This window comes from Phasianus colchicus, chromosome 1, assembly GCF_987193195.1.
Source record: "Phasianus colchicus chromosome 1, bPhaCol1.hap1.1, whole genome shotgun sequence".
NCBI lineage: Eukaryota > Metazoa > Chordata > Aves > Galliformes > Phasianidae > Phasianus > Phasianus colchicus.
The window spans coordinates 113458843-113482894 of NC_143436.1; the positions used below are offsets into that span (position 1 = coordinate 113458843).

The following is a 24052-nucleotide window of genomic DNA, read 5'->3' on the forward strand; positions in this document are numbered from 1 at the left end:
AAGGCCTGTGGGTCCAGAGCACGTAATGAACAACATGATACTTGTAAAGAGAACCTAAACAGCAAGGGAGACAAATAGTGACAGCATGGTAAGGACATCAGTGTGTTTTCTTTTTCTGTGCTGGCCCTGAAGATGCTTCCCTGTTTCTGAGCCCCAGCCTCAAACAGCACAGACATGGATGTCAGCAACAGTGACAGCCTTAATTAGCCTAAAAAAAATTCACTCTAAGTGGGTAATTCAGACTGTGAGTGATAGGCAACACAACTAGCTGTTCATGAGGCTGGGGAAGACAAGAGATGTTAACGTATATATAACTCTTTACCCATCATCAGAGCTCTAATTTTCCTTAAGTTCCTTTTGAAGAGGCAAATACACCCATCTAGAGTCCCTCTCTACGGTGATCAAAGCATAAATTATACAGTTTTGTAAAAAAAAAACATAACCCTTGGCTCTTTCCCTCACTGAAAACATAATGACTCCCAAAGCTTTGTATTCATTAATTGACAGTAAAAATACAAAATTGAGAATTTAGATCTCCTAGACGCTGTTGTTTCAGGTGTGCTAAAGACACCACCAGCATCAGACAGAACTTCTGATTACAAGTCATCGTATGTAAAATACAAAATAAGTAGGAGTAGGTATTCATCGTGACAGCAGTTCTTTAAAAAGCATTTACACATTTCTATGATCCTCATTTTTTCTCTGCTTCTATGACAACACATGGATCTTATACCGGTGAAGGAGCAGAGATTTGTTTGATGTTGCTGTACATTTGAAGCTCAGAGGAAACTCAGGGCAAAGTCTTTTCTGCAGATAAGCACCGATAGCCAAAAAACCCAAAGCTGAACATACCGGACTAATGGATAAACATGGATAAACAATGAGCAAAGCATCACCAAGGACAACATCTTACTATAAGGTAATAGCAATTTGTTCACCTGTATGTCAGGCTCCGAACATCAGGATCATTGTTCCACTTCTTCCCACCTTCTGTTACATTCTCTATTAGCATTTCAGTAGTTAAATCAAACAGGAGAGCAGTTCTAATAATAATTTCACACACAGCACACGAATACCTTTTGACACAGAAAAAGCATTTTATCTTTGTGAAAGTACTTTCTCTTCCCAAACAAAAAGGCCCCAAGCTACACACAAAAATCTCTGATGATATTTAAACCACACGTAGCAGATCATCAGGGGAGTATGGCTCAAATTTCTCTAAAATCAGGGAGTTCTTGTGCCCATAATGGAAGAGGTCAAAGAGATGCCATGTGCTGGATTTAGAGGTATCATAGAGCATGGCTTGTTTTAGTTTCTTTGGTTTTGCTAAGCTTCACTTTCACTGTGACCTTTCAGCTATAGCCCAGATGTTCTTGGTTCTCAGCACAATACTACTGCAATAGGTGCTTTCCCAGGTGAGAATGCTCAGGTTGGGTTTGCTCAGCAGGCTGCTGGAATTGTGCTGACAACTTAAGCCATAGGGAAATAGGGATACTTCTCCACCAGTTTTCTTCCTCTGTCAAACCTGAGCAGAATTTCACGGGACACAGAAAGTGCACAGCTTTGCCCTCCAGGACTTTTCTCTGCTAAATTTCAAAGATCTGTTGTAAAATGATCTGTGAATTGTATTTCTACAGAGAAAGATTTGCAAGAAACTTTCTGAATTGTAACTTGGTTCTGTCCAAATCAGGAAGTCATCACTAACTCCTTTCATTACAGGTGGTTTTGTTCTTGAAAGAGCCTGTATGTTTGTGAGTGAATAATCACACAGTGTTGGAACACTTCAGCAAGAGAAAGCATAGCAGAAAGAGAAGCATGTGGGAAGTAGCTAAGTGACCAGGCAGAACAGTGATTGCTCTCTTCTGTGCAGCTGTACCCCACATAAAAAGAATGCAAGCAGAGAGAACCAGAAGCAAATGGGAAAAAAGATGGAAGATGAGGAAGATGGAACACTTGGCAAATAACTATTTACAGTATTAGTGTTTTTTTTCTAAAGTATAAAATGTGGTAAGCTTGGTTTACCCTGAGGCAATAGGATAAGAAGTAAAGCTCTAACAATGTCTTAGAAGTCTTCAACTGTAAGATTTGTCAGCTGCTGGATTGTATTACTGCACATTAATAGAAATAGTGATTTGGGGAATGCAGTGAGAAAAAAAATAGGCATCTCAAATCTAATAAGTAGGGTTTGGAAAAGAAAATGCTGGCAGAATGAGGACAAAATAAAGGAGAAAGCAGAGAATGAAAAATGAAACACAAAGAAGAAACTAAAAGGCTGGGAATATATATCAGAAATGCCCTAATGGGTTCATCCAGCTGTACTTACCTGGCAAGGGACAGACTGAGATCAATAACAAAGCCTTTCTTACTGGGTAAGACTTATTCTTTGCATTCCAGGTATGCTGACTTGCATTTCCCCAAATGTTGAGAAGTTGACTGCAGAATTTGTAATGAATGATTGCATTTACACCTTTAAAACACAGGGCAAACAGGGCAGTGGTAGCGGGAGATACAGGTTAGGAAGCACATGAAAGCGTGATCACTATTTGCAGTTATTTCCCCTTCCACAGCCTCAGCACCTATGTTTTGTGCTCTTTGGAGGCTGGAGGGGCTGGGACAGCTCAAACCTACTTTCTGGGTGCACCAGAGTTTCGTATGGTGGCAAAATGACACATCCTGCCTTGTTTTCTTGCCTGTCCTGATGTTGTCTGGTATTTTAGCGGCTTTTATCAGCTGTCACTGCACCCTGCAGCAATGGCTTTAGAGAACTGTCAGGGTGACTCTGAGGGCTCTTCCTGGAGATGTAACTGCCAGTTCCAAATCAGTTCAGCATCATGCACAGATGCCATACATTAAGATCTCCTTTACATGCAGTATTCCTTTCTTCGTACCAACACCAACAATCCTATGGGCTCTCTCCTTCATGAGGCCCTTCTGGAGTTCTATTAGGAGGCATGTGTCAAGCCTAAAGAGCTTAATACGTTGTACACAGTGTATAGGTGCAAGACTCTAGCTTATAGTCTCAAGTTACTGTTTGTGATAATAATGCAAAGATAGACGGCATTTTGACTTGCTTTTATTACTTGCTTTTATCCCCTGTATATCCTGTAAGAACTTTTTAATTTGAAAAAGTTGCTGTAAAAGGATCAGGAGGAGATTTCCTTCATAATTCATATTACTTAATCCACACCTGCCAATAAAAGAAGGCTGCAACTCTAGAGGAAAAAAAAATAAGCATGTGTCCTTAAGCTCTCCACTAATCCAATCAAGATTGTTCACAGGTACACAGTATACAATGAATGGAAAAATGGAATGGCAAGGAACATCTGAAAAAGAGACCCTCTTAAAGAAGGCTTTGTGTCATTTTAAAGTTTTTCCCTCTCTCTTGATGTTGCCAGTTGCTCTGACATGCATCTGTTTCATCACTAGAAGTTGATTTTGAAGGGTGACTGTGAGCATCTATGGCAGTATCAGATACATTCAGCTTTGGTTAGTGTACTATCATCAGTAGTGTAACTGTCATTTATAGTTAATTATGACTATAGTCTAATTACAGGTAAGGAACATGACTTCTTCCCTTACCATTCCTTGACCAAGACCTGTCTGATTACTTGACCTGGCATTCTCTCCCAGCTGGGTCAGTGTAGGTGCAGTGTTCATCACGTTTGAAAACCAATGAAAAAGAATGCCTCAATCTAACAAAAACTGTCAGTTCATAGCTGGTTGCCTGAGGAAATGATGTTTATGCTCTGCCACGTTCACAAACAAGTACACACATCTGTGTCTCTTCCAAGAACTTTTGAACCTGGGGGCAATTTCAGTGGAACTAGATGGGGGCAAGGTACAGAGGAAAGCTCGAACTGTTTCTTGAAGATCGGGGGCTGCAGAAAAGAGAGATATCTGATTACATCTTCAGTGCAGAAGGAAAGCAATGAAAATCCACTTCTCCTTAAACAGTGAAGAGTTCATACTCTGGAGAAACTTTAAAAAAAAAAATGCAGTTGGAGATTGATCTTCATAGACAAATAAAATTCACCTACTTTCATGTGAAAACCATTCTCTTTTTCATTCAGGTGTACAAATACTGTTCCGTTTGCTACACCTGAGTTTTGCAAATGCAGAGTGCTCTGGCACATGCGAGATTTCTAAGCTGATTTAATTATAGAGTGCCGTAAAAAATTTTCCAGACTTCTTCAAGGTTGGCTAATGACTTTGTACAGTACTTTTGGAAAACACTTTTTTACAGCGATTCTACCTGTTCAAGTCTGTCTTGATCCAAACACATCTCTTCTTTTTCCTGCAACCAAAATACACTTTTATTGCCCCCCAAAACAGACTATTTTCAGGTCATAGAATTTGCACACCTTAACAACACAGTATAGGTTGTCAGAAATCTGGTAGGCCTCTAACGTTCTGTTTTATGACCTAAGAACAGTTCATACTCATCTTCTGCATCAGTATTATCCTCCAGTTCAGAATGTGACTGACAAGCAGCCCAAACATGCACTGGATTGGGGAGGGCTAGTGGGATCTGCAAAACATTTCCTTCCTTCATCTAGGCAGTGTCATTTTTTTTCTTACAAAGTCCTTTTCCTACCTCTGAAAAAGCTGATGATCTGAACTGTTTTCAGACCAACAATAATCCTTATAAATGAATCATTCCAGGTCATAAATGTAAATATTTCTCTGTTTGTATTTCAGATATTATTTTGTTATGAGATCTTAGACATGCCAATTTCAAAATTCAACCTGTAACTTTTAAATTAAACCCAGAATCTACCAAGGAGATGTATCGAGCATATGGGTGAAAATTAATAATGCCTGTCTGTGAAAGGAAAGACTACTTCCAGACTTGTGGATGAAATTCATCCTCACAAACATATCTGCATATATATTGCTTGATGGTCATGCTGTTGGGAATTGGCTGCTGACAAACTTGGCAAACTAATGCTCATATTTTTTCAAGCTCATTCAACCTGAACACGAGATTAGTCACAGCACAGTTCTCAAAAGTTTTAGCAATTTCTGACTTAGGGGTATACTCTCCGCTTCTGTTTGTTCTGTGTACAACTTTTGATAATGCAGATCTGCACATAGATCCTAGTTCAGACAAATTCTTCTTGTGCAACATGAATGGATGGCAATATCCGTTTCACTCGTTCTTGCACTGAATGTGGACAACAGATACACTTGTAAGCTTCAGTCTTTGCTTCCTGCCACCCTAAGCAATGAATGCTACAGTGGTTGAAAGAAGTGTCTGAACTTTATTCCAGAATGCAAGAGGAAAAAAAAAAAAAAGAAAGAAATTGGAAGTTAGGCCCATCAGATAAAAAAAGAAACCACTATGCTCCATCCTGGAAGGTAGGAGGACCCTGTAAGCAGGCTTGATGCTAGAGAATGAAGTGCTTCTCCTAGAGAAAGTTAATTTTTTGTTCATTGACTTCCAAGAAACTGCCTTCTCCTGATGGCAGCTTAAACTCACTCTCTTCTGCCTGTTCACTGAGACTGATTGTTAGCAGAAAAATTGTTTTCCCCCAAAACACAGCCAACTGCCTTCCGAATTTCTCAAAGTGTTTGTTCTATAAGAATATTTCAGTGAAAAGCTGCCCATGTATTATGCTCTGTATTCCTTGGTTTTGGTTTCATCTGTCATCCAGGCGTGATGTCCAGCACCTGGCATTCAAAGGGAGGTGAGACACCTGTGAAATGACACTGCTAGAGTGGGGAAAGCATTTGCCTCAGTGATGGAATGGATCTGGTATAGTCATTTTTCTTGTTTTTGTATAAGTTTTTCCTGCTAGCTTCTAATGATGAATCTGCGTATTATCAGATGACAATTTTCCATACATAGGTGAATACTCACCCACATTCGGAAACTTATTACTGAGAGGCCTGAGTGATACTGCTGCTCATCTCACAAAAGGAAAAAAAATGGGTGCTCAGGTTACCCGGTGTGAAATTTATAGAATTGCAGAACCATGTAATATCCTGAGCTGGAAAGAAGCCACAAGGATCATCAAGCCCAACTACCAGCTCCACACAGGACCACCCAAAATCAAACCCTATTTCTGAGAGCACTGTCCAGACACTCTCTGAACTCCAGCACTGGAGGGGGGCCGTGCGCACCGCCCTGTGGTGCAGACCCTTTCCCTGAGCCCCATCTGCCCTCCCCTGACACAGCTCCATGCCGTTCCCTCGGGCCCTGTCGCTGTCACACAGAGCAGAGCTCAGCGCTGCCCCTCCGCTCCCTGTGAGGAGCTGCAGCCGCCATCAGGCCTCCCCTCAGCTCCTCTGCTCTGCGCTGAGCACACCCATGGAACAGACAATCTAACCGTGTTGGCTTTTTATCGGCATTCCAAACTGATGCTGTTCTAATGCTTTTAAACACTTGTATGGCACAGAGCATAACCTCATGGGAACATCTCTCACCTTACACGTTACCACTGTGCGGGTTATAGGTTTAAATATTTTTGACAGTTTTCTTCATTTTTTTTCTTTTCAATTTGTACGGAGATTGGAACAGGACGTTCTTGACAAAGTGTCCTCAGCTGCATTTTAAAGCAAACTTTTAAACTATTTCATCAGGCAATTCTGCTTTTATAGGCTCCTCTTCTTTTTTTCCTGTGTATAAGGAACAACTGTGTAACTTACCTTTGTGTTGATGAGTTTTAAGAAGATGCACGTGTGCAAAACTACTACGGCAGAAATGAGGGTTGCTCCGAAAGTAATGCCTCCTATTTTATTATGTTGGCCCACGGTATCAGAGGCAGATGTTGATGGTATGGCAGGAGATGTCAAACCTTCCCGCCAACATTCCGTTCCATGTTGTTGCCATATGACAGATGTGCAGCAGAGGGGCAGTCCTGACACAGTGGCATCTGATTTGGAAGTGCACATGAAGCAAAGGTGTGTCACTGAATTCCTCCATGCAGAAAAAATGGCATCTACTGACATTCACTGATGCTGAACGTTGATGGAGACCAAGCAGTGGATGTGAGCACAGTGAGGTAGCGGGTGGTGCATTTCAGGAGCAGTGACAGCAACAGTGGGTCACCTCTGCAGATTGTTACAAGCGTGGCATGCAGGCTCACGTCCATGGTTGTTGAAAATGCACAGCTAGTGGTGAGCGTTGAAAAACAGCGTTTTGTAGCTGAGAATTTGCTCTATTAAGTAGTGCCATTGTGCTCTTGGTATCTACAGTAGTTTCCATGCAAATAAATAAGAGACATGACCTTTGCAGAAACCTACATACTTTGGAAACTGCAACAGTTCCCAGCTAATTCCTACAGGACACAACACTCTTTCACAAGGCTTCCAACTCCAAGCTCAAAAAGCACACCCGTGCGACTCACAGCTATCTTCTGTGGGTACTTTTTTGTGTGTGTAACGTAAAAAGCACAGAATGGAAGCCGGCAGGTTAAGCACTCGGTGTTTTGACATTCATGGGATGTCTCAGACATTCCTTTCAGTGGTTTTATGAGGAAACGACCAGTCACCTGCCCAACTGGAAGCGCTCTCAGAAGGCTCCTTTAATTGGCTGTGGGAGCGCTGTTTCACCAGCAACAAAGCTGTTTCAAACACCGCTCCAGATACAACAGCCCCTCAAATCTAACATCCTGCTAGAAGAAAATTCGCTCTAGCCGTTCCCGGACAAAGCTGCGGAGCTCGGGCAGAAGGACCGTCACCGCAGGCAGGGCTGCAGGCACCAGACGGCAGCGTGCAGCCGACTGAAGAGAAAACCTGCCCACACACCGCCCGGCGGAGCCGCGGGGCGCTCCCAACACCTGCGCTCGGCTCAGCCCGCCCCGCCGCGGGCGCTCGCAGCCACCCCGCGGAGCCCCCTCCCCGCGCCATGACGTCATCGCACGCCGCGCCTGCGCACGGCGCGCCGACCGACCCTCCCCGACCCCTCGGCGGGGGGAGGGGGCGTGGCCCCGCGCGCGGCTCGGGCGGGGAGAAAGGGAGCGGAAACCAACGCGGGCCCCCCGCGTGCGTGCGTGTGTGTGTGTGTGCGTGTGTGTGCGTGCCGCGCCTGCTCGGCCGCGCGCGCGCACCCGGGGCGCCCGCCCCCGCCGCGGCCTTTGCGTGACGGCGGCGGGGAGCGCGCGCGCGCGCCCCCGCCCCTCCCGTGCGGCCAGCGCCTATCGCGGCCGCCGCCGCCTCTCCTCGCGGCTGGGAGCGGAACCGACGGCCGCGCCGGCGCCTCCCCGCCCCTCCCCCTCCTACTATTATCCTCCCGCACGGTGCGCGCTCCCCTAGCCACCCCCCTCTCCCCCCTCCCCTCCCCGGTGCCTCGGGAGCGCGCCCGCTCGGCGAGGGAGGGATCGAGCCGGCGCTGCCGCCCGCCGCCGCCGCCTATCCCCTCCATGGAGCTTGCGCCGCCCCGCTGAGCCGGAGCCGCCCGCCAGCCCGCCGCTGCCGCCGGGGAGTAACCGGGGGAGGGAGGGGGGGTGGGGGGAGGAAGGTTGGGTCGCGGGGTGCGTGACACGCGCGGCGGCCCGAGAAGCGGAGAGCCCCGGCGGCGGTTGCGGCCGTCGGTTGCGGTTGTTGGCGCTGAGCGGCGGGGGAGCGCGCCGCGCGGCGGGGAGCGTGCCCGCGGCCCCCCCGCTTCCTTCTCCTCCTCCTCCTCCTCCTCCCCCCGCAACCGGGGCCGCCGCCTGACGGGCGGACCATGGCCGACGACGACGTGCTGTTCGAGGACGTGTACGAGCTGTGCGAGGTGATCGGCAAGTGAGTCCCGCGGGGAGGGGGAGGGGGGAGAAAAGGAGAAGGGAGGGGGGAGAGCGGAGCTGTCGTCCTTCCCCCCCCACCCCCAGCGCGGGGATGCTGTGCCCGGCACCCACCTGAGTCGCGGTGCGGGCGGCCCCGGCGCGCTGCCCGCTGCCCTGAGCTTGGGGATGGGGGGGTGGGGGGAGGAAAGCCGCCCCGGTGCTTCCTCAGCCACCATGATCCCCGCCCGCCCGGCCGCCGCGCAGCCTGGCGCTGCCCAGCCCTCCTGTTCTCCTCCCCATCCCCGGCACACCCATCGGTGGTTGCCTACTGGGGAAGGATCGCTGTGGATCCACCTATCGCTCGGGTGGCCGCGCCAGGTGTTGGCTCTTCCCGAGCCTTGGCGCACAATGAGCGGCGTGCTGCTGGCGGTGCCCCTGGCACCCCGTGCTCGCGCGGATCTCTGCCTTCCCTCCGCTCTCCGGCGGTGCGTGAAGCTGGGGGAGAACTTGGCCTCTCCGGTCTCCTTATGCAACTGTTACTGCGTGTTCGTGTCAAACCTCGGAGGTCGCCGGCGTTCCCCGTCTGCCTGTTCTGGGCCACGCTCCTGTAGGCTGCACGGAGATGACAGCTCTGTGCGTTACCACACCAAGAAAACGCAGAGCATCCCCCAAATCAGATGGCGCTGAACGGGAGCTGAACTCCCCGCTCTGTATTTTCGTGACTGCCCGGTTTCCAAATCCTTTTTTGTTTATTCGTTGTGTTCCACACGCCTCCTGTGGCTGTGCTTGGGTTGCGTGAAAGATGTAGCAGTGTTGCTGCTTCCAAATTGTCTGTGTGTGTCTGACTGAGCAGCTGAGATTGCTGTGGGAGCCTTAGCGTGGCATTGCTCTGGGTGCCTGCAGCTCTTTCTTCCTGAGGATGAATTCTACCAGAGCGGCGTTCCCTGTGTTTTGATTATAAACAAAGAGTTTATCCGCATGTATTCTCCCTCCCGCCCCCCACCAGCGTGCTTCTCAGTTTCTATCTGCTGCTGCCCGCTTTCTGAGCTCAGGCTAAAAATATTCTGGAATTAATCTTTCCTGAGGATTATACTAAAATGCTTGTCTTGGACTTAGCAGGTTACTTTGTTGTCAGCTGAAGTTTCAGCACTCTGCTCTGTCATTTCACATGGTATTACCACCTTTCCGTGGCCACAAACAACTTTTAAAAATAGGAAGCTTAGAGGGCCTTGCTTGCTGTCATAAGCTCAAAGCCCTTGTCAGTTGTTCATGGGGAGCTTACGTAGCGGAGAAACAAAACTGTGATGAAATGTATTTTGAAGATGATTTTTGGCATGCTCCTTTCACAAGTGGTTTTATGCTAACTGCTGCAGTGCACACACTGCTTTCTCAGAGCTGGGTACCGTTAGAAAGAAGGTGAAGTGCTTCTGCTTGACAGGACTGCTTTTAGAGAATGGCTCCATCCAGATGTTTGTGCAGCTCCGATGACTTTTGGTGTTGCGATACGAGAATTTTGAAGGGTTCCAAAGTTCAAAACCTGTGAATTGTGAAGCTTCTTTAGCTGATACCTGAGATTTAATTATTCTGGATGTGTTGTGATGTAACTTGATCTAACAGATAAACGTTGGGTTGTAGGAGCACGGTGCTGCCAAGAGCACTGTAACAGATCAGGGTGGATCACTGAAGCTAGCAGTGGTGGTGGGAAGGGGTTTGCGTGCAGATGTTGTGTCCCTTCTTTAACCAATAAACTGCACAGTTTTGTTCGTACGGCTGTATAAGTAGCATTCCTGTTTCTTTGCAGTGCTACTCAGGTGAATTCTGAGGAATCGGGGATGCAGCACCTTTATTTAGCTTTCAGATTTTTGATAGTGCCTCGCTCATCTTTAGGCAACCTGGGGAAAGCCTCTGTGAATCTGCTTTGAATTGCTACGTATGCATCTGGCTAAACGTCTTTCAGTGAAACATCAACTAAACGTCTGTACCTTCCTGTGATTTATTATTGATTGATTGAGTAATCTGGTTCTTGCAAATAGCGCATCCGGCCCTGATTTGTGTTTTAGGTTCATGAAATATTAAAGTGTATGATTTATCTTTCCTAAATGGGTAGTTACCACTGTCATTTAAAGTAGTAAAAGGTATTTCCAGAAAGGATGTGGGAAAGAGATTTTGAACTGTAAAATAACTGAATATTTTGTCTGACTTTGTAAGAGAAATCTCAAAGTTCCCATACAGTCTACTTGAGAAATAAGTCCTCTATGGGAGTTTCCTTGCTGGCAGTATGTGGTCCTATTTGTTGAAGCTTATTCTGAACTTTCGAATAAACTTCAAACAATTTTACATGCGATAAACTGGTAAGACTTATTTTGTATAAACACAATGATGATAGCTTTTTGCTGGAGTGTGGAACAGTAGCTGTAATAGCATATGAAAGAATTGATCGGAATGACAGAGTGATGAATCGTTTATTACGTGGCATTTAATGTGTTTGAGTTCTGCAAGCATGCATTTTTCATTCTGAAAGAATTTCTGAAAGAAAGAAAAGCCAGGAGGGATTGAGAGAATTTCTAATCCGTGTTTCTTTTAGAAAAAATTTGAGGGCAATTTTCATTTGCATACCCTTCCAGTATTCCAATTTCTTTGCTGAATGCTGTGGAGAGATAAAAATTGAGTAATAAATCCAATGTCTTGTTACACTTTTTAAAGTGGCATCTGTGACGCTAATGTTAGTCACGTGGTTTTACTTTACCAAATGCGTGATGTTCTGGGTTGCTGTCTTATTTTCAGAGTTGGCTGGCACAAGCATGCTTCAGTGCAAGAAGTCACTGGGAGCTTCTAGCTTGGCCTTCAAAAACACAGTAGTATATCTGGGAATAAAAGGCACAAGCCTGCCTTGTTTATTTTTTATTCAAACTTGCTTCCAGTTAGCTTTGGAGGGATTTTCTCTGTGTGTTGATGAGAAGTACGTAAGCTAAAATATTTAAGGCTTCCATTGTATTGATCAGAGCATGCATTTGATTAACAGGCTGCAGATAGTGGTGACAGGTGTACTACTTTATTTTTCATTGAAATTTACATTCAGAGTACATTGAGTGGTTCTCAAAACTCCGTGTTGGTGTAGGGCTGAAACACCTTGGGTGAGAGCTGTTCTGGGTTTATAACAGGAGCTCTGTGTAAATGTAACAGAAGTCTTCATTACTCTGAAGAGAATGCCTGTCTTTAAGCTAGAACAGACAAAGTTGCTATTGAACTTAGAAGTCCAAAACATGACTTCTGTGACAGATACCTTCTTCTGAGAGGACTTTATCTCACATTAATGAGTTTTGCTTTCTGCATCTATTAAGACTCATGTTGATTAATGTTAGCTTTAGAGGGGTACTGTAAAAACTGTCTGATCTGCCTAATAGTAGTATTAGGATTGTGTGTTGCTTCAGTATAGTTTCCTACATTTATATATATCTCCAAATTTTGAAGTTAGAAATACAGTGTGATAATGTTGATAAGAGTTTCTGTTCAAGTGCGCATTGGTCACAATTGAAATCCTTAGTCTTCATCTTGATAGTCACGTGAATTAATTTTTTTGTCCAGCACAAGTGGGCTGTAAATTTGTACAATTATTGTGTGTAGAAGTGGTGCAGTTGCTGGCATTTTTAGTACTCAAAAATAATGTGATAGTTGGTGCTAGTGCTGCTGTAGTTTCAGGATGTTCTCTGCAATATGACTGAGTTCAAGTTAGCTGTTCTCTACATTGCATGCTGAGGTTTTCGGTTTTTCATCCCTCCCTCCTCTGTGCTGGGCTTCTCTGCTTGGGCTTTTCTCTCTGGTGAGGAGGAGTTTGAGTATCTACAGTGTGAAGGAGTTCCTCTTTTCTCCACACTGGCAGTGCCAGAATATGGATGATGTGAGGGAGGGGAGAAGGATGGGATGACGATGTTCTGAGGCAAGTGGTGGGATTTTTATACAGGATTTTTATTTTTTTGCATTAAAGTATGGAGGCCTGTTTCCCATTCTGATAGGATGAGAGGAGGGTGGTGGTTCCATCCTGAGTTGTTATCTTGAAACGGACGTGCTTTAAACTTATATCCCAGTCAGAATGATTAAGAAAGTGCTGAGAGATCTCATGGACTCTGTGTTCAAGAAATGGAAGTATGGTGACAGCAAAACTCTCTAGAATGATTCTCATTGCTCCAGTGATACAGTACATCAGCACTGCCTCTGTTTTCTCTTCATGGCAGTGAGAATAATACTTTTTCTCTAGAGCACTGCTGAGGTTTTGCATCTTGTGTAAGACCAATGGATGTAACTGCTGAGTATAATTTTGACAAAGGAAAGGAAAACATAAAACAATTGCAGTGTTCTCACTGTTCAGAAAGGAGAGAGAAGGAGGGTAACTTCTCAGGGATATGGAACGCTGTCTGATTTAACTTTTTAATTCCTTAGTGCTGTTTGATGGAGTGACAGCATCAGTGGACAAGGGAAAGGCAACCGATGTCATTTACCTGGACTTGAGCAAGGCCTTTGACATGGTCCCCCACCACATCCTTCTCTCCAAACTGGAGGGATGTGGATTTGATGGGTGGACCACTCGATGGATAAGAAACTGGTTGAAAGGCCTCAGACAGAGGGTGGTCATCAATGGCTCTATGTCCAGGTGGAGGCCGGTAACGAGCGGCGTCCCCCAGGGATCTGTCTTGGGACCGGTGCTCTTTAACATCTTTATCAATGACATCGATGACGGAATTGAGTGCACCCTCAGCAAGTTTGCTGATGACACCAAGCTGAGTGGTGCAATTGACAAGGTAGAAGGAAGGGATGTCATTCAGAGGGACCTCAACAGGCTAGAAAGGTGGGCCCAGGTGAACCTAATGAGGTTCAACACAGCAAAGTGCAGAGTTTTGCACTTGGGCCGGAGGAATCCCAGGCATCCATACAGACTGGAAGGAGCGGTCCTTGAGAGCAGCCCTGTGGAGAAGGACCTGGGGGTCCTGATGGATGAAAAGCTCAACATGAGCCAGCAGTGTGCTGTTGCAGGTCGGAAAGCAAATGGTATCCTGGGCTCTATCAGAAGAAGGGTGGTCAGCAGGGACGGGGAGATGATTGTCCTACTCTGCTCTTGTGAGGCCCCATCTGGAGTACTGCGTCCAGGTCTGGAGCCCCCAGTACAAGAAAGACAGGGAACTGTTGGAGAGGGTCCAGAGGAGAGCCACTAAGATGACTGGGGACTGAAACCTCCCTTACGAAGACGGGCTGAGGGAGCTGGGCTTGTTCAAGCCTGAAGAAAAGAAGGCTGCAGGGTGACTTCATTGCAGCCTTCCAGTACCTAAAGGGAGCCTACAAACAGGAGGGGAATCAACTCTTTGAAAGGGTAGATAACAACAGGACAAGGGGAAATGGTTTTAAGTTGAGAGGGAAGATTTAGGTTGGATGTCGGGGGGAAGTTCTTTACAGAGAGAGTGGTGAGGTGCTGGCTGCCAAGAGAGGTTGTGGATACCCCATCCCTGGGGGGGGTATTCAAGGCCAGGTTGGATGGGGCCGTGGGCAGCCTGGAGGTTGGTGGTCCTGCATGTGGCAGGGGGTTTGCAGCTTGATGATCCTTGAGGTCCCTTCCGACCTGGGCCATTCTGTGATTCTGTTTAAAACACTGGTCTTTTAATATATGTCCAGCTGTTTTCTGTGTTAAAGTGTTAAAGATGAACAGGTGTGTGGCTTAAGTGTGAGGTTATAATGTGTGTTGCTCTAGAAAACTATCATATACAGTTGCTGGACTATCTACTTACCTAAGTTATTGTGCTACAGATTTTAACTGTAATACTGACCTGGTTTTGCTTATGGAAGTCTATCCAACTGTAGCTGAACACAAGATGGAATTAAAATGTGGTTGCAGAGTTAAGCATTTGAATTGGTATTCGCTCGTCCATTTTCTGGTGTTGTTTTGATAAGCCGCTTCTTTCCTCAAATGCGTCCTTGTGATGTAGACAAGACAGCTGCGATAACTGGGAAGTAGAGTTGTTTTTAGGAGGGGAATTTCATCTAGGAAAATACACTGAGATTGTGCAGGGGCTTTGCGGATATGTTTTTGTGCTTTAACACCCAAAAGAAGGAAGCTTTGAATGTAGGAGCAGAGGAGCAACAGTGTGCAGAGTAGTCCTGAGTAATTTTAGGCAGTGACTTACTTGATATAAGACTTGCTGGCTACCAAAATTCTGGAGAAGCTGTCTTGGGGAAGTCATGGGAGAAGAAACAGTCTTGATTTGGAGATCTGCTCAGTTAATTGCTTGATCTTTTTATTAGCATAGCTCTGTTGCCTTCTAGAATGGGGCCTAGGCTTTAGGATCCTAGCAATCCCTAACTGTCATTTCAGTTAAAATGCAATGCTTCATTTTAATGAGTGATAGAGGACTACTAGGAGAGGAAAAATCTGTATTTTATGTCAACAGCCACTTATGTACTTAGTCCTCTGTTTGATACACTGGCCTTTTTATAGTCTCTTATGTAGATGTCATGACAATGAATGGTAATTGAGCAGTATTAACTGCTTATTATGTATTAACTGCTTATTATATTGTAGTGTTTTCAAAGATCACTTTTCAGAAGGCTGTAGTCATATTAAATGTGTCATCTAAGGAATGGTGACTTGAGAATTGACAGGGGTTAGCGTTAAAACTAGGTATTCCATGCCAAATTATATAGTTAATTTTAAAAGGAAATCTTAGGAATTCTCCTAAGAGTGAATCTGTTTTTTAATAAACAGTGTGAAGATGTATGTACAGGACGTATAGTGTACGCATGGCTAAAGTTCATGGCCCCAGTAGTTTCAGAAGTTGGACTGGTCTCTTAAGATACTGTACCAGTCAGCTAATATACCACCTACAGAACCCCAAGAAACACTTTACTTTTCTTTGTGTTTATCAGGTAAGTATATAAGAAAATACCTAGGTAAGGACACCCTAAGCATGGGACAGGAAAACCTTCCTTTTGAAGTAGCTGTAAACTGAAATGAGTTTCAGAGTGTCGGATCACTAACTTGTTTTAATACATTTCTGCTGTATTTGTAGCAAAGTATTGTTTCTTGGGAGATGCCCAGTGGTATCCCATTCTGTCTCCCTTGTCAAAAACAGGAATGCACTGTAGGTTTGTCATGATAGCGTTACTACTGTTCAAGCCCCATTTTTATCCACAACTTCACTTTCTATAATAAATGTGGCTAAATGAGATTTGAAATAATTGTTGGAGCTTGACAGTGAAGGTGTTTGGATTATAATAAGGGTTTAACTTTTTTTTTTTCCTTCAATTTATACAAGAAGCAGGTGTATTCTTTCAGAGAAACAGCTAGAAAACCATTGCAGGATCAGTGTAGGACTGAGAGAATCAAGGACTACTTCCTAATATAGTTTCAATTGACAGAGGTGACCCCCACTTGGTTAAGATATGCCTTGTTCTTTTACTTTCACATCTTTGTGCTGGAATAGGGTAGGAAGGTGTAGCTAGTGATTGCCTACACACCTCCTGTCTTACATTGCAGTGTTCAAGGTAAAAAAGTGTTTTTTACAGTGGGACTGTACTTTTTTCCAGGCAGAGGACCTGTGAGTATTTTTGTCATCAATGCTTTGCCAGTTTTGTATTTTGATTCAGTTTTTTCACAAACTAGTAGTTGAAATTTCACCATGTGAAGACATTTGATGCATGGTTCTTACACACTCAGAACAGTCACTGTATGCGCCTTAAGTTCTAAAGAAATCAGAGAATTCTGAATAGCATTTGGTTAGTTTTTTACATGGCTCCTGCACCTGTTTCTTTGGCTTTTTGATGGCATGTTAACTGAAGGTAATCCAGTTTCTTTTCTGACGACCGTCCCTCTATTCATTGAATAGTGTGCCTGTAGGAAATTGCTTCTCACTTTTAATGTTGAGAAAATTTCTCAGGCTATTTGAATTAATAAAACTCTAAAGAGTTTGCCTCTGAACAAAATGTTCAGAAGTGAAATATCAGGTATATGGGTACCTATTCTGGTTTAAGAGGCGTTCTGTGTTTCAGTTTAGTATTTTAGGAAGCACTTAGAGCTAAGCTGAAAAACTGCTTGTCTCATCAGTATCAGTTCTAATGTAGCTGAGATTGAGTAACTCTTGTCGTTTTAAAGTATGTCTTCCTAGGGAACATGTGGTTCTTCATTGTTAATTCATGGTTAATGGTTCTTCATGTGGTTAATTTGGAACTTTGTTTAAACTTACTGTTGCCAGGGTTTGGAAGGTAGTTCACATTTGGATATTTTTGACCCAAAGAGCTCTAGAGGTAAAGAAAAAAAACCTGTGTTGTGAGGCTCAAATGCAGTGGCTTTTAAGGTATTCATAGGGTACCTTCATATGTGAAATCTGCCTTTAGTCATGTATCTCCTTACATGGATATGTAAAATATCCATTTTTATTTTGCGCCTTCAGGATTTAGTATGGGCTCTATCAGTATTTAAGCTATTGTAATGAGGAGGGGACAAAATGCTTTTACAAAGGTGGTCCCCAGTTGATAACATTCTGTCATCGCATTTGGATGTTCTAGCTAAAAGGAATGTAGGTTATCCTATCACTTTCATCCTCCTCTAAGATAATTCTGCAGTTGCAGCTGCAAATTGAGCTGTTAGCTGCCTTCTTATCTTGGTGATTTTTTTTGTTTGTTTGTTTTGGCCTCAAATGTTGTTCCCTATTCTGAATGGAGGGGAATAGTTATGAACAGCAGAAAAGCACTGACATGTATTAGTGATCCTTACGAGTGTATATGTGAAGAACCACTATCTCTCTCCCCCACAACATTGATAAGGGAAAGATGATATAGAAGGTGAGAGTGAGGATAGCTTAGGGAGAAGACAGAGATGTAGGGAGTGCTATCTTTCAGAGATAGAATCTTTCCTGAATTGGTACTGTTTTGACCTAGTAACTTTTCATGGAATGGAGGTTTGCCAAGAATAAGCTTGAATCCAACAGAACCAGATAGGAAGAGTTTGGATGGGTTTACAGCAAACATCTTTGGGCCTCTGGGTGAGGCATTGTAGGAGTATATGAGTGCAATTTCTCTGATGCAGGTTGGATTAAGTTTCCTGTTGCTGTAAGTCTTGCTCTTTTCATGTGCTTCCATTCCCTGCTGCATGATCCCCTCTTCCTCTGTGCCAGCTTTAGCACCCATCTGATCTATATAAGCCAGGTGTACTATGAAGTTGGATCACTTGTTGGGTGAGTTATTTTTCTGTTGGCTTTACTGGCTCAAACTGGCCCACAGTGCAGTAGCTCAAGGTAGAAGGATGTAGGAACAGGTGTGCAGCATTCCTCCCTTCCTACCCTTGACAACAGTGAACTATTAAGTTAGGCCATATCATTAAATACTTCACTGTACATCTGATATTTTTATTTTTTGAATACTTGAATTAACTCCTTGATGCATATTAGCTTATGATTTTGGTAGTTTTATAGATGCTAAGTGTTGTTGTGTTTTGTGGTCCTTCAGGACTGAATTATTAGCAGAGGCTTAACTTGCACTCTGAACCCAAAGTGTGCTTAGTATTTGTAATTCCTTTTAATTTTATAAAAATCCAAACCTGTTGTTTCTGGTTCTGATGTGCTTATGTTTGAAAGTACTCATAACTTGGGTAGGAAAAATCAAGGAATTTAAAACTAAGTTTTCTTGACCTACCTTCTTTCAGGTTTTGCTATAAGGTTAAATTTAAAATATATTGTATTGAACAAAAACTTGGTCTGATTAAAATTCTTGCCTGCGAGAGAAGGAATTCTGTGTTAGGACATCTAGATCAAATTTAGATTGAAAAGTACCAACTTCTGCTTACAGAAAATATTGTTTTCCCTTCTTTGTAACCCAAACTTTACTGTGTTCCTGCAAGCATCCTCATTCCAAAGCTTTGGTGCTTATAGAAATGAAAGCAACAAAAGGGGCTTTGAAAACTGAAGGTCAGACAGAGTTGTTCTGCTCAGTTACAGCTATTAGATTGTTTTGCTTTTTCCTTCTTGGAAGGAATGGTTATCTTTTGGCTGGATTTCAGGGCTGTTCAGCTCTTAAGGTTCAACTGTCTTTAAAAGCATAAAGTAAACAGGGTGCTTAAAAATGTCAGGAGCCTTTTCTCTAATCTTAGATCTCAAGTGTGTCAGGTTTTTTATCAGTTGCAGGCACTTCTAATTGGAAAGCATTCAATACTTCCTAGCTGCCATTGAGACAGAGTACTTTCTGAACTCTTGCAGATATATTTTCTTTTTCAGTTTCTTAATTTCTTACTTGCTTGAAATTTTCAGGGATCTTAATTATCTGTTGCTCTGCCCATTAGGAATGTTTTGAAGTAGATTGTTGGCTGTAAAGTTGGCTTCCACGTGTTATGTTCAAAATACAGTTCTCTTACAGTAGGAACTGGGAATCAGATTTCTTCCCTTTTTTGCCTAGTGAGCGTGATCACGATGGATGTTCCTTTTCCTTTCTCAGTGATCTGGTGAATTTAAAATTATTCCATGGCAAGGCATCTGGGAGCGCTGATAATGTCTTTTGTCTCCCACTTCTTCTAGCCTGATGAATGCTTCTTCAGTCACTGTGTTGTAGGGAAGGATTTTTCAGCGATGCAGTCTGGTTGGAGGCCCATAGCTAGCAGTGTTCCCTGGGGGTTGGTACTGGGTCTGGTCTCGTTCAATATCTTCATCAATTACTTGAATGAAGGGATAGAGTGCACCCTCAGCAGGTTTGCTGATGTTAGAAAGCTGCGGGCCAGGCTGGAGGGTTGGGCAGAGAGGAACCTTATGAGGAAAGGTTGAGAGACCTGGGACTGTTTTGCCTGGAGAAGATTGAGAGGGAATCTTATTGATGCTTATAAATACCTGAAAGGTGGGAGGCAAATGGTTGAGGCCAGGCTCTCTTCAGTGGTGCTCAGTGATGGAGCAAAGGGCAATGGGCACAGACTGGAATGCAGGAAGTTCCACGTGAACGTGAACAAGAAGCTGTTTACTGTGCAGATGGCAGAGCACTGGAACAGGCTGCCCTGTGGAGGCTCCTTCTCTGGAGGTATTCAAAACCTGTCTGGACTCTTTCCTGTGTAACCTACTGTAGGGAACCTGCTTTAGCAGGAGGGTGGAGCAGGAGGGTCCAACCCCTTGGATTCTGTAATTCTTTGACTCGAATGTGTGCCTCCCAGTTTCCAAGTGAATTTTCTAACCGTTTTTGATATGCTTTTTAATATGCTTGGCTCCTTATGTCTTAGAATTAAATGGCAAACTCAGGTGTGTAGAGTTCAGCAGAGAGGTGAGATCAGGAAACTTCTGTGATTCTTTTCCTGAATGTTTGTTGTTTTTCGGATAGATCTTAATTTCCTTTATCACTTATGTGTGTTTCAAAAGCTTCAGATCTTGCAGAAAGCTCTGAGTTCAGAACTCTCTTCCTGATGCTGAACTTACTTCCAATCGGTCAGTAGTTGTTACTGTTGCAAAGCCAAGAAAAAGTACCATTATACCTTCCTGCACTGTGGTTCAGATACATTACATGGCTGGGGCATTCAGAAATCAGTGGTGACTTCTACTGTAGCTTATTACTGTACTTCCTAATGGATTTTCCAATTTTTTGTTGCTGGGAAAAAAAAAAAAAAGAGTAACCTAAAATATTTACTGTTTAAACAAGGCTGTAAGAATTATTCAGAACTTCTCATTTAACTTCTTCTCTTCCCCTCCGTTGGTAGCTTGAGACTTTGCTGCCATCTCTAGATTCTTGAGGAAATTCATCTTGACTGCTCTTCACTCCTACATTTTAATCAGTATCTGTAAAGTAAGAAACTTAAGTCAGTTTTCATGAGTGACCGTTGTTGGAAGAGATTTTTTTTTCCTTTAGAAAATTTGAAGGGGTTTCTCTGAAGAGAAATATCTTGTGCTCTTCCTTGCCTTGTCTTCATACACAGCAGTAGTTACTGAGCAAAATTTTAGCTCTTTTTCTCTAATGATGCCTGCTAAAAATTCATAAGTCTTAATCCTGTTCTATACCTTAATTTTTTAATTATAATTTATTTTCCGTATCTTTAGTTCACTTTTGGACATGAACATACTATCTAGTGCTACTTTTAAATGTATTTTTATTTTAAAAACCTGATTTGTTCCTCTTTCCCCTACTCCTTTGAGTGCCTTCAGAATATTTGGGACACAGAATTTTACTTCCAATTTGAATGTCGTTATACCTTAATGTTTTAACAGCATCTCCACCTATTTTCATTTGTTCAGCAACTCATTTTTTTTAATTACAAAACTCCTTATTAGCTGTTAAGGGTTCTTTCAGTTTGTTGGCTTGTTTGTTTTCCCTCTACTTTGCCTTATATCTCTTCACATCAATCCTTTTATATGTTCTTTCAGTGTATATGCTGGGAGATACTAAGATCCTATTTAGTTTTATTCAGACCTGCTGGCTTCCTAGCAGACTGTAGGATGTCTGCCAATCAGAATGTTGCTCCCATGGAAACTGCAGTTTGCTGCAAAACTGAACTGCAAACTGAGCTTCAATTTTAAATTTCTTGCATCAAGACTAAAAAGAAATGTCCCTGGTCCTTGTGGTTAGAGGAAACACTGACAGTTTGGAACAGATTTTAAAGAATTGCAAATACTTATTGGAATGCTGTAATAGAATTACTACCTTAGCATGTAGCTAAATCACACTGGGGGAGTGAGCCTTCTGCTAAGAAAGCCAGAAGAGATGAGGACACTTGAAAAGATGAAATTAGCAACTGTAGATACTCTGTAATGCTGTATTCTTCATTGCTGCTCTTCTTTTCCTTCACTATCATCATTGTCTGTTCATCATGTCTTTCTTCCCTTTATTTTCTCTTCAGTGTTTGCCCTTTGCAACCTGTTCATGGTGTGGCTAGGCTAGTGAGAGTGAATATGGGTTCTGAAATTCATACCTTACTTATCAACAACTTTTCATGCTGAGTAGTCTAACATCTTCCTACCCTTTCTGCAAGACTGATAGATTCCTTTCTGTGTGTTCAAGCAGCAGCATCCTTTCTCATCCAGACAGGTAATAGCAGTCATCTGCTCTTATTATTCCATGCGATCAGTTAGTTGAATGCAGCTCTTTGGTAATTACCTCAAGTGATCATTCCCTGGTAGCTAAAAACAAATCATTAAATGCAAAATCTAGAAAAACAAAGCCCCAAAACTGCCTATTTGTCTGTTAATCATTTCCTCTGTAAAAAGTAAAGGTGTCAGGAAGTGAATTAAAGAACTTCAGTTTTCAAAGCAAAATGAGTTTAATGGACTGCTTTCATGGCAGTCATCTTTTTATCAGTGTGCTTAAACTATACTTAGATATGTGGGTTACTGTCTGTTGCTTTGATATTTTTGCTGTTTTTATAAGAGTATTTCAGTTTATGAGTGTGCTTCAGTCTTTCCTATGGACTGTGAATATCAATAGAAAAAAATAATCTTTTTCAAATCTTTCACCTTCATCTAATTGCTGTGAATTTGGGGATATATGGGGACTTAGAAAGAAAAAAAGAAAAAAGAAAAAAAGGTTTTGTTTTTCTTCTACTTTTACTAAGTTGCTGCTGATCTGCAAGTTAACTCTTGAGATCTCATGAATGGAAACTTGCATGCCTACTGCCTATGTTCAAGGTCCTCTTGCTTCCAGAAATGCAAACCTGCAAGGGGAAGGAAAGTTGCATCTCCAAAATCTGGAAAAGTAGCCTGTCTTCTGTAGTGTTGTATGTGTTCAGAGGAAGAGCTTTACAATAAGCTCACTTGAAGGACTGTGATACTGCCCTGTTAGTAAATCAGCTTAAATGCTATTTGGAAATGTGTTGTTTATAACAAAGTAGGCTGCTCTTTAAAGATGTGCAAAAATCTTTTGAACAGCATTCTTTGTAGAGGTTCAGATGTGCTAAGTCAAAATTCACATTTGGCCAAGTGCTAATTAAGTGTTTTTCTTCTTCATAGTTAAGACCCTAAAAAGCATGCAGAAGTCTATGTTCTTGTCTGCTTTAATGGATATGAGCTAAAATGTTATGGTCAGTTTATTGCTCAGGAGAAAACTGGCATACTTAATCCATACAATGGGAATGAGAAAATGTTTAGATATGATATAGTTTGAAAGCTTTATGGGTGGGTAGATATTATTTCTTTTTACTTATAAATATTTTTAATTGTTTCAGGTGTTTTTTGTGTTCTCCGTGGTTGTATTTCTCATTAAAGTATAATTTGTCAGAAAGGAGTGTAGCTTAGTGTTAGCAGGCTAGTAATTAGTAATGTAAATATGCCAATATTTATGGTGGTGTTTTTGAGTGTTGGCTTTTTTTTGGTGGCTTGTTTGTTTGTTTTAATATGAATTTAGTGTTATTCAGGATGGACTTGAAGAAATAATGCTCTGCTTTCTAATATTAAGTTGGGAATGAGTTGCTCATTAAAATTGAGTAGCACATTCTCCTTCATCAGTTAAAAAGGGTTAAAATGTTATTTTCCAGTTTACTTCTTGTCGCAGTCGGGGTATTGGGTGTTATGATCTTGGACACGCTTTTGAGAGATTGGATATGTTGATGACAGATGGAATGCAACTGACCAGAAAGGGCAAGAATCTTTTGGGAAGCAAGCTAGCTGAACTGATCACCAGAGCTTTAAGCTAGATTTGCTGGGGGAAGGGAAGGATTTTTAAGTGGCAGATTTTTACAAAGGATCTTAGAAGCACTCACTGACAAAAGTTATGTGGCCAGTAGCCCAGCTGAAGTACCTCTACACCAGTGCACAAGGCATGGTGACAAGCAGGAGGAACAGGAAACCGTGGTGCAACTAGAAAACTGTGATTTAATTGCTATCACAGAAATGTAGTGGGACAAGTAGCATGGCTGGAGCATAATTATCAAGGACTGTGAAGAGAAAATTTTCACTCAGAAGGTGATAAGATACTGGCGTGGTGCCAGAGAAGTAGTAGATGTTCCATACCTTGAGGTGCTCAAAGCCATCAGGCTGGATGGAGCTCTGGGCAACATTATCTGACACCTGATTTAGTAGTTGGTAACCCTGTCTGTGGCATGGGGCCTGGAAGTAGATGATCCTAAGGGTTCCTTCTAACCCAAGCATTTCTGTGGTGTTATGGTTCTGTGACAGAGTCTAGAGTAGAAGAACATACTGGCATTAAAACTTTGCAGTTGTCATTAAAAGCAGTTTATTTAAATTACAGTCTGTGTCGGTCACATAAATAGTTCATAATGCTTATATAGAGTATGAAAATCTTACATTCTCTGAAACAGCCGTTATTTCCTTATGAAGGAAGTTCACAGCAAATAGTGGAAGATGTTCAAAATACATTAATGATGCAGATCAAATTGATTCAGCTTTTTCAGA

The 24052-nt window shown here is 42.9% G+C and overlaps 1 protein-coding gene and 1 long non-coding RNA gene across 5 annotated transcripts in view; one reads left to right on the forward strand and one right to left on the reverse strand.

Annotated features, from left to right (window-relative positions):
- Positions 1 to 9308, reverse strand: part of LOC149919961 (uncharacterized) — a 96778-nt gene extending 87470 nt beyond the window's left edge. Inside the window, exon 1 of the long non-coding RNA XR_016459640.1 lies at positions 8841 to 9308. This is a non-coding gene — a long non-coding RNA (uncharacterized LOC149919961). The remainder of the gene's footprint in view (positions 1 to 8840) is intronic.
- The window catches only part of CASK (calcium/calmodulin dependent serine protein kinase), a 199519-nt gene continuing 183598 nt past the window's right edge, over positions 8132 to 24052 (forward strand). For 3 of the 4 annotated variants that reach the window (XM_031594591.2, XM_031594593.2, XM_031594594.2), the window contains exon 1: positions 8133 to 8727. In XM_031594591.2, the coding sequence (XP_031450451.2) occupies positions 8669 to 8727 (59 nt within the window). In that variant the 5' untranslated portion in view covers positions 8133 to 8668. Of the gene's footprint in view, positions 8728 to 24052 lie in introns of all 4 variants that reach the window. The other variant, XM_090123585.1, reaches the window with a different exon arrangement.